We start from the raw sequence: 9,668 nt of genomic DNA, 5'->3' as shown, positions 1-9,668 counted from the left end.
GTTGAAGAGTAGCGCAGCAGTGCACTATAAAGGCTCTGAGGCGGGGTGGACCGGGTTACTGACCGGAAGTAACACAGCAGGTCATCACAAGACTGAACCGGCAGGCTCCCAGGCAGGTGAGTGGCTCATCCCACAGGTGTGTTCCGTCCTGACAGCAGTCGTAGAGCCATGTTTTTAAGCTGTTTAACCAACTTACTCGTGGGGGTTGCCCAGCTGAGCTTTAGCCTTCGGTCTTACTTCCAGTTAAAGCTGCGGAAACAGCTTTTCTTTTAAAGAGAACCCCATGAAGACGAAAAGCTAAGGCACAGATCGGGAGACTGATTCGGAGAAGCCGTTTGTTTGGTGCTGTGTTAAGTAACGAGTCATAGTTCCTCACATGGGTGAAAGTTCACCGAGTAGAAAGGGGAAGCAATGAAAGACGGACCTGATTAGCTCTGCTGGGAATCATCGTCATGCTGCTCAGAGCCTTTGCTTAAACTAATATTGTGCACTCGGTTACCTAAATCTTTCTTAGCTTCAGAGCCTTTCAAAATCAGGCAATCTGTTGTTGTGAGATTTCATCTCCGGTTGTGGCCTCAGTGTGTGGGCATGTGCTCTGAGTAGTTCAGACAGGTAGTGACTTTTCCCACTCGGATTCATTTTTCAGTGGATATTTTCGGTGGATGGTTTCACAAGATAAAAGCCAGAGCTGTCTCAGTAGTTTCCGATAAAGCGAAGTCACCTTTGATATCGAGACTTTGAGTTTTAGCTCTGGCTAATACACAGTAGTTTCCCCATCCCCCTGATGTGGCCCAACACTGCAAGGATGTCACACACAAAGCAGTAGGAAGAGGCTTGATAGGATTTTAATGGCCACTTTACTGGATTCAGTTGTCAGTGAGATGATCATTTTGAGAAGTCTAAAGCAGCCGGTTGTGTTGCATAAAAGCCTTCTTCATAACTTGTACTGTTATCGCAGGTTCATCTCGCACTTGATATCAGGGTGCACAGTGTCAGACTTTGCTTTGTAATAAAACTGGTGAAGATCTCATCAACTGCCACTCAGGAAAAAAAAAACCGGCGTTGCTCAACCAAGCTGTTGCAATAACGTGTAATTCTGAGTCACGCACAGGCCAGAAAGATCTCTTCTGGATTGCCAGAGCTCACGAAAAACAAAAGTTAAATGATTTTATTCACACTGACATCCAAACTGTGTGAAATGATTGAATAGTAGCTCTATAAAAATGCCAGTCGTGGCTGAGGCTGTTGGATTTGAGGCTCGTCTCTTGCTGATCGCCTCCTCCTGTCAGGTCGATGAAGCCGACCTGAGCACTGACTTCAGGTTGCCGCTGGTTGGCTGCACACCTCAGGATGCTGCTGGCTGTTTCTCCAGCAGGAAGATCTCAGGACTCATGCTTCTCCCATTCATCTGCTTCTGTTGTGTACATCAGGTCATGCATGTCAGACGCTTGTTAACAGCATCCCAGGTAATACAGGTGGAGTCCATTTATGTCTGTATGCCATCTGGCAGAACGCAAGCAGATGCCATCCACATGTTGCAGGCACCAAAGGGAGAAGGGACGGATTTTGCTGCAGATGTTTCTTTCCAACTGGCTAACGGGCCTCTTTCCTCCTTCCTTCTCTTGCTTGTATCTCTTTGTTGTCTTAACTATATGCTTAAGATACAAAGACAGGTATGTGCGTGTGCGTGCATATGCACAAAGACAGGTGTGTGTGCATGCATGTGCGCTAATTACCAAACTGAATATCCCCTCGTTGTTCAATGTGATGAGTCTGCCTACTCTGAGGTTTTCCGAGCTCAGGAAGTGTCCTTTGGGGGGAGTGACTACCCACCTAAGAAAATTTGGTCAGAGTACAGTGAAGCTAATGAGATTGTATTACCTCATTAAATAAAACTCAATGCATTTTCTTTAACTTGTAAAGAATATTATTTCTATATGAGACCCTAATTTAAAAATGCAGTACTGTGCAAAAGTCTTGAGCCACCCCCAATTTCTTAAAAAACTAATAATAATATTCCAAGAAAGTATGGCTTTTGGAAACAAAGGTTTTCTTTTTCACTTTATTTCCTTTCCTATTCAGTTCTTGTATCTCACTGTTGAATCTTTTTTGTTTGTTTAGCCACGTAACGTGACCTATGACACATTTGTCCACACATAACAGAAGACTTGGAAACAGGACAAACTTTAAATGGACTCTTCAGGCACTTTGTTACCAACAGCTTGTCCCAAAAAGACATCATTTGGTCCTCTTTTCTTTGGCTAATTGGAGATAATGTATCGGAATTTCAGGAGCAGGACCGCGCCTCCAAACGCGCTCCGTCCGGTTGTCATCTATATAGGTTCTGCAAGCTGTTCATTCTTGTTTACGTGCCCCACCCTCCCTCCCTCCTTGTTCTCAATTATTTAACTTCTTCATTTCTATTTAGTGCATGGGGATCTGCCAGGCCCGGGAGCCACCGCCAGTCCCCTTTGAGGCCTTCCCCAAACCGCAGCTCAATTCATGTCAAACCATTCACTTTTACCTACTAAAACGCTGTCAAACCTAAAATGAGGATGTGGGCCCAGCTAGTGAAAGGAAGGATAAATGAATCGAGATTCCCAAAAAGCTGTTAGGTGAAAACTTGGCATCTTGGTATGATATGTTTACCTAAGAAGTGTGAGGTCTTTTTTTTAAAAAAACAAACAAAAAAAACCCCCATCTACAGCAGACTAACCATATCTGAAAGTCATGTCATTAATAAACAGGACAAAAAAATTCAGCAAAGACCAGACGGATGATTTGGACCTTCAGCCGATCTATTGTTCACTGACACCTCATCAGAAAATGTCTCGGTGGAAGGGCGGCTGTCAGGAAGCCTTTCTTGATGAAGGGAAACGGGGAGGAAAGGCTGAAGTTTATTCAGCACATCTGGGTAGAAAAACACACAGTGGAACAGTCAGTCATGGATCGGCCTCCCCAGAGCCTGGGCCTCAGCATTATTGAAGCAGTGTGAAGAGAACAAAAGGCAGAAACACCCAAAGAAGAGCTTTGAATGTCCTTCAAGAAGCCTGGAGAACTATTCCTGAAGCGCCTCACAGAGAGCTGCTCAGAGTTCAGACTGAGCTGAAGGATAAAGCTGTGTACACCAAATTTTTCATATACTGTTCCATGTATATTTGCACGAGTTAACACATAATTTTTTGTATTATTATTATTTTTTATGGTGCTTCTGATACAGGTTTTTATAAATCCTAATTCCCACTCCTAGAAGAGACACGGCAGGCTGGCTAGGGTTGAAACGACCTGCAGTGAAACAGAATAAATTGCTGATTAATTTTACAGCGTTGCATGGCCCAGTTAAGTATTACATTTGATCTTCATTTAAGACACTTTTTCATTGTATTCATGTAATATGGTAGTTTTTCACTTGAGTAATTATTTTGGCCTAGTTCTCATTTAAAGAAATATTTGACACCAGCGCAGCACTGCTCGCCGTTTCCCGTTAGATTAATAATATCAGATGTCGTCCATTCTGCCTGCAAGCCGCCACGAGAGCTCGTGAACACTCAGTGCCCTGCGGGACCGCGGTTCGTGCCATTAGTTCTGATTTTCCTCGGACTCTCATCCATATTTTGAAATTATCAGAACTTTCATAACCACAGAGTTCTCTCGCATGATTTATCATCCCTGTTTTCTTTTTATGTTGTCGTCACATTTCCTTCGTTTTGAATGCGAGTGCAAGAAAAATGTGAGGATCCGTGTTCTGTCAGGGAGCTGTGCTCGCACTTAGAAGTCCAAGAATTGAATTAAAGGAATAAGCCCCAGATGATTTTTGTTTCACTCTTTTTAGTAACAACAGGGACTTGCGATGTGTCGTCCAGCCATTTGTACTTTCTTTATTTCTAATACACTTCAAAGCATAAATCATTCTTGGGAGTTTTCCTTTGATGCTGCTGCTGCTGCCAGTGATGTTAGTCATGTTACCCTAACTGCTGTGAAGAGCTGTTAAAATGTCAGGCTTTTATTCTTGCAGTCTTGAATCACATTTTGGCTCAAATCTTTCCTTCAAACACAGATAATCATGGAAGAAGAGCTTAAAAATCATAAGTTCAGTGATTACGTATGCATAATGCTTACGCCTTGACTTAACAAACACCTGTCTCATTAATTCTTGCTTCATACACAGCTTTGTTTTAATGATGCTGGAAGTTGACAAGAAAATACTCACTTCCAAATGTATCAGTTTTTAATGTAGTTTCGTCTGTGTTACATCATAGTGTTGACAAATGAATTTGGCGTGGCTGAGCTGCCTTTCCGCATGCATTAAACTGACAGGACAAAGATTGCTGCGAGATAAAGTATACCAGCTATTTAAACACAGAGTATCATAGAGAAAGCCGTTATTTCATCATGCACAGTGGGCAATGTGAGGCAAGTCTCTGTTTCTGACACTCTGTATTCCACGACACAGATTGAATCCAGCAGTCACAATGGCAGACAGCGGGAAGACTAATGAGAGTGCAGCTCCGGCAGCAGAACCAGCTAATGGAGAGCAGCAGGTGAGGGGCACTGTGACCTGAAATGATCCCTAATACATAACACGAGTCTACTGTGAACTCATTTAACACTTGATATTTCCCCGTTTTGATCATCTACTCTTGGAAATTAATAATTATTCCTTATTGATTACTAATACAGACCTGAAAAGAGCTGAACTATACTGTACTGTGAGACAGGATTGTGCTTTCAATAACGGCGACGGTTCTATTTTTGTCCTAGACTGTTGTTTCACGAGTGAGCAACTTGCCCTTGGTCAGTTCGGCGTGCGAGGTGGTTTCAAACGCCTACAGTACCACCAAAGACAGCGTTCCCCTACTGAAGGGAGTGATGGATGCAGCCGAGAGCGGGGTCCGGACTCTGGGTGCAGCTGCCACCGCAGGGACCAAACCTCTCTTGAACATGATCGAGCCACAACGTAGGTTCCCATCTCTGCAAATCCGATGTAACGTATGATAATCGCACAAAGATGTACCTCAAACAGATATTTCATGCTGGTTGCGCATTAAAGGTGAGAAGCTGAAGTCAAATCCATTGCTGCCTCAGGGATAGAATGCAATAGAATCATAAGACTGTTTCTTTTATTGTCATGAGAATAAACTTTCCAAATTTTATCGTGGTGTAATTTGAATCTCTGACACTCATCCAGTTCTAGCTGTACTGTAAACCTGACACGATGCCTGTTTTTTACTGAGTGGTATTACTCTCACTGATTCTCGTGTTGTCCTTCTGTTGTGCACTTGTTGCAGTTGCCTCTGCAAACGAGTACGCTTTGAAAGGATTGGATAAGATGGAAGAAAAGTTGCCTATTCTTCACCAACCAGCAGACAAGGTCAGAATATTTTAATGTAGCATCAAAAAAACCTAACCCTATTGTGCTTAAATGCTGTCATAAAAATCCAAAATGATAGACTTGATAAAGAAAACAGCTCTCTGGCCTCCATGTGCTTGTTTTCTTCGTATTGGTGCATTCTGGATGATTTTGACAATACAGAAAACGCAAAATGCTTCGCTGATCATTGCTCATTTACCTCTTTTCCACTAACGTGTTGTCACTGCTGGCACTAATGCAAACTGAGTAGTGGCAGCATTTTACAGCAGCATGAGCACAGTTTATCAGCTAGCATTAATGATAAACACTGGGGTAATTTCAGAGGAAGAAAGTCGTGGCAGAATTTTATTTATTTATTATAGTCGGCACCAAATCGAGCTCCAGCACCACGTTGGTTTTCAAAAGAAGGTAATTATCTTATCTCGACTTCCTCAGGTGGTGTCAGACACAGTGGGAATGGTGTACCAGTCTGTGGCAGGGGCCAAAGAAGCCGTGGTGGGGGCTGTGATGGGTGGCGTCGAGCTGACCCGGGCAGCAGTCAGCGGAGGAATCAACACAGTCATGGGCACCAGGATGGGCCAGATGGTTAGCAGTGGGATGGGCCTGGCCCTCAGCCGATCCGAGGACTGGGTCGACCAGAACCTACCGCTCACTGAGAGGGAGCTGGGTCAGTAGCTGTGCTAATCACTTCATCGAAAACACTGGGTGGTAATGAACCCGTTTGCCTGTTGTTGAATTATATGAATGTGTCTTGACAGATAAAGGTTTAAAAAATGAATAATTGAGATTATCCCAAAAAATAGGTCACAAAAGCAGGATGAGGTAATCTGGTGAAATGGGGGGGGTGGTCATCATGACTGTTGAATTCGACCACCGTGACTGAACACGTGGATGGTCGGTGCTATTCATAGAGAGGCAGGGCATTCCAGTGAACTTCCCTTCTGTTAACTTGGCCCAAAAAGTACCTGCAATTTCCAGCACTCGCAGCTTTGACACCTGCTACTGTGATGTCATGTTATCATGACAACCTGCCATACTCCACTGTGGAAGCTGTGAAAGAGCCCCGTCTCTGATTATGGCTATGTGGCACAATTGCAACTGTGGCAGCAGCACAGTTGAAGTTGTTCCTTTAACCATCAAAGTGGCTTTTAATGAAAGCACAGTGATGCAGCGTTATGTCCTTTTGCTTGCACAGAACTGATCAGAGGCTCTGTAGTGGCTCTTAGAAGCAAAGCTTCAAACAGATGGAGGGGAAAAGTGTTTCCATCAGTCATGACATACCCAACACCCTGTGCAATGAAGATGCTACGTATTTTAACGGTCTATTTCTGTTAGTAATGTCAGGGTCACACATCTGATTTAGCACTCGCCTCTTTCAGCTGCTGTGGCCGAACCTGCCAGCAGCGAGGTAGCTACCTCTTCAGACAACCCCAGCTACTTTGTCCGGTTGGGGAAACTCTCCACTAAGGTACAGGAACGAGCTCTTCAGCAGTCTTTGGATCGGGCACGTCACTACCGGGACGCAGCCTATGGTACGGTGGCTCAGATTACCATCACTCTAGACCTGCTAGAAAGCGCCCGCGCCAGTCTCGGTTCAGCAGGTAACCAGATAGGAGGAGCCTCTGAGAAACTCCTGCAGCGCTGGACCGAGTGGAAGCAGAAGCACGGAGGACATGATGGGCAGACGGAGTCTGAGCCAGAGCCAGACGGGACCAAAAATGAGTCTGAGGTCAGGACCGAAAGTCTTTGAAACAGATTATTCAGCTGTGTTTTACAGATATATTTCATAGCAGCATTTTTACTTTGACCTCCTAAGACCCGAACTGTTTCATGTCATGCATTTTTAATTTCTTTGCTATTTGGGCTGATTGGAACCTGATGAAGGTAAAAACAAAGAATTGCCTGATTTATTGATATTTTTTTTTAACCTGATTTTTGTTCCTTAGAAAATGAGATCCACATATGAGAACATTTGTTTAAAATTTAGTATTGTGGTCTAGACAACCCAAAATGTGATGTCCACATTTGACCTCTGACCTCTCCTTCAAGGTAAATAGACTGATTTTTGAAGGTTGAAGTGATAATGTATAATGTGTAGAGCCACCTTATGACCTCCTCAAGGTCATAAGGTCAAATTTTCATGTCTTTTGTTTCAAACGGCTTAATTTTTTTGCCCTTTGTTTGTCCTGGCAACATTTACATTTCACATCTGCCTGTCTGTCAAGTTGATCACAGAATGTGTGTGTGTTAAAGACATTATTGTCAAAAGGAAGGGAATGAGCTGCCTAGTTAATTAGAAATGTATTATATGATATAATCTCTATGAATAATGTCCAGTTACTTGCAGATCAATCCACGATCTGCTCCTAGATAATGTTTGTCTTTACTGCACTAAAAACTTGTTGAAGTACATTTAAAAAGAACAAAGAAACAATATTAATATATCCCCTTAAATAAATGCTGCCCAGAGAGTGAGCTTGCTTGGCATAGGTTCACACTCTGAGAGCTTTTTATTTACTTTCCACCGTCATTTCCTTCTGTGTCATTGTTGTGCTGTTTACATTTGGACTGTCCCGTTATCTTAGCTTTACATTTTATTCATTTGGTTTTTGTTTCCACTTACGTTCACAGCAGCTTGAAAGGCAGACCCTCTCTATGGTGCGTGGTCTGAGCGACCAGCTGCGGTCGGCGTGTGCCAGCGTGGTTTCAAGTGCTAAAGGTCTGCCGAGCACAGTCCAGGACCAGCTGACCGCGGCTCGACAGTCTGCCGAGGAGCTGTATTCCTCTCTGAGGAACACGAGCACCATCACGCCGGTCCTCCTCGATCGGAGCCGTCATCAGCTGAACCAAGTACGCGTCATGCTTTGCTGTCTTTACTGCTCCAGCTGTGCAGCTGCTTAATTAAATGTAGCTCATAGCTCGAGTTTTTAGTTTCACCCACAGCGCCACCACTCTCCACGTTAGTTCTTGTGTAATGTCACTGGAAAGTCCCATGCACTGCTGATGCTACAACATTCAAGTGTATGTTATACACTTACCAACCACTTTATTAGGTACATCTTGCTACTGCTGTGTTGAACCCTCCTTTTTTTTTTTTTTTTTTTTTTTTTTTTTGTTTGTACAAGGCCTAATTACTGGTATTTGAGTTACTGTTGCTTTCATGTGAGCTCAACACAGTCTGGCAGCAAGGTCAGGTTATTTTCCTGTGACGTCACCAGGCATTTTTATCTGGAGAACTGCTGTCTTACACATTGGATAATATTATTAATTTATTTGTTGGACCATTCTTAATCCTGGATATGGTCGTGTAGGGAAAAGCCCAACAGATCAGCAGTTTCTAATCATCTTTCTTTCCCATTCTGATGCTCAATCTGAACCTCAGCAGGTCGTCTTGACCACATCGAAATGCAGAGAGTGGCTTCCATGTAATTGGCTGATTAGCTATTTGCATTAACAATCTGCTAATAAAGTGGCTAGTCAGTGAAACGAATTTGTTTTCAAACTCTGATGGTGCTCAGTATTATTTCAGATCATTTATCCTCTTATTAACTGTACATTTTTATTAAAACTGTACTGTTGTGTGTGTCCATCCCAGGTTCAGAAGTCTGTGGATGGTGTCATGGACTATCTACTGCACAACACGCCGCTCAACTGGCTGGTGGGACCGTTCGCTCCTCAGATCACTGAGCATGCAGAGGGCGACGTGGCAGAGAAGGCCGGACCAAACGAGTAGACGCGAAGACTTCCTGTGCTCCTCTGAGATGATTCAAAGTGGTGTTAGGGGACTATTTCTAGATGTTGATGAACCAGCTCAAAATAGGTGCCATAATATTCATGAAAAACTGTCATCATCATAATTCTATCAGTTTTTGACACTACATTTATCATGCAGAAGTTAAAATCTAAAATGTGGCCTTAGGAAATGATTGTTTTGCACTTTATTATTTATGGTAGATTTGTTGGGTTTTTTTTTTTTTTTTTTTTTTTTTGTGTTTTGTTAATCTCTGAAAGATTAATGTGTCTTTAAACATTTTTGTTTGGAAGGAATTCAAAACCTTCCCAAAACAAAGTAAAATCTAGTGGCGTATAGGAAAAATAATATAGAAAAGACATGAGGACATCTTGAATCAGATGCATTTAATTTGTTTTCGAATTTTACCTTCAGTATTCTCTTTCTGGAAAGAGTTAATTGTCATTAAACTAATATGTAAATAAATTTCTAACACTGCAGAATCATGTATGAGCGAGTGACTCTTTATTTATGTTTGGAAACAGCCTCACACACAGGTTAGAAACA

General features: G+C 42.8%; 1 protein-coding gene across 2 annotated transcripts; it reads left to right on the top strand.

Moving 5' to 3' along the window:
• Nucleotides 1–9,617, top strand: plin3 (perilipin 3). Of its 2 annotated transcripts, none has more exons than XM_080876727.1 (8): nucleotides 1–116; nucleotides 4,454–4,541; nucleotides 4,762–4,957; nucleotides 5,289–5,371; nucleotides 5,807–6,038; nucleotides 6,751–7,100; nucleotides 8,003–8,221; nucleotides 8,967–9,616. In XM_080876727.1, exons 2-8 carry the CDS (start codon nucleotides 4,473–4,475, stop codon nucleotides 9,102–9,104), a joined length of 1,287 nt encoding a protein of 428 aa, XP_080732853.1. In that variant the 5' UTR covers nucleotides 1–116; nucleotides 4,454–4,472; the 3' UTR covers nucleotides 9,105–9,616. The 2 variants fall into 2 exon arrangements, with proteins under 2 accessions (XP_080732853.1, XP_080732852.1); XM_080876726.1 differs by lacking the exon at nucleotides 1–116 and adding an exon at nucleotides 3,316–3,338 and having other exon boundaries at nucleotides 8,967–9,617.
• The last annotated feature ends 51 nt before the right edge of the window (nucleotides 9,618–9,668 follow it).

Source organism: Rhamphochromis sp. 'chilingali' (assembly GCF_963969265.1).
Source record: "Rhamphochromis sp. 'chilingali' genome assembly, chromosome: 3".
NCBI classification, from domain to species: Eukaryota; Metazoa; Chordata; class Actinopteri; order Cichliformes; family Cichlidae; genus Rhamphochromis; species Rhamphochromis sp. 'chilingali'.
The sequence above is the reverse complement of the archived record's forward strand: the minus strand, read 5'-3'. Positions and strand labels throughout refer to the sequence as shown.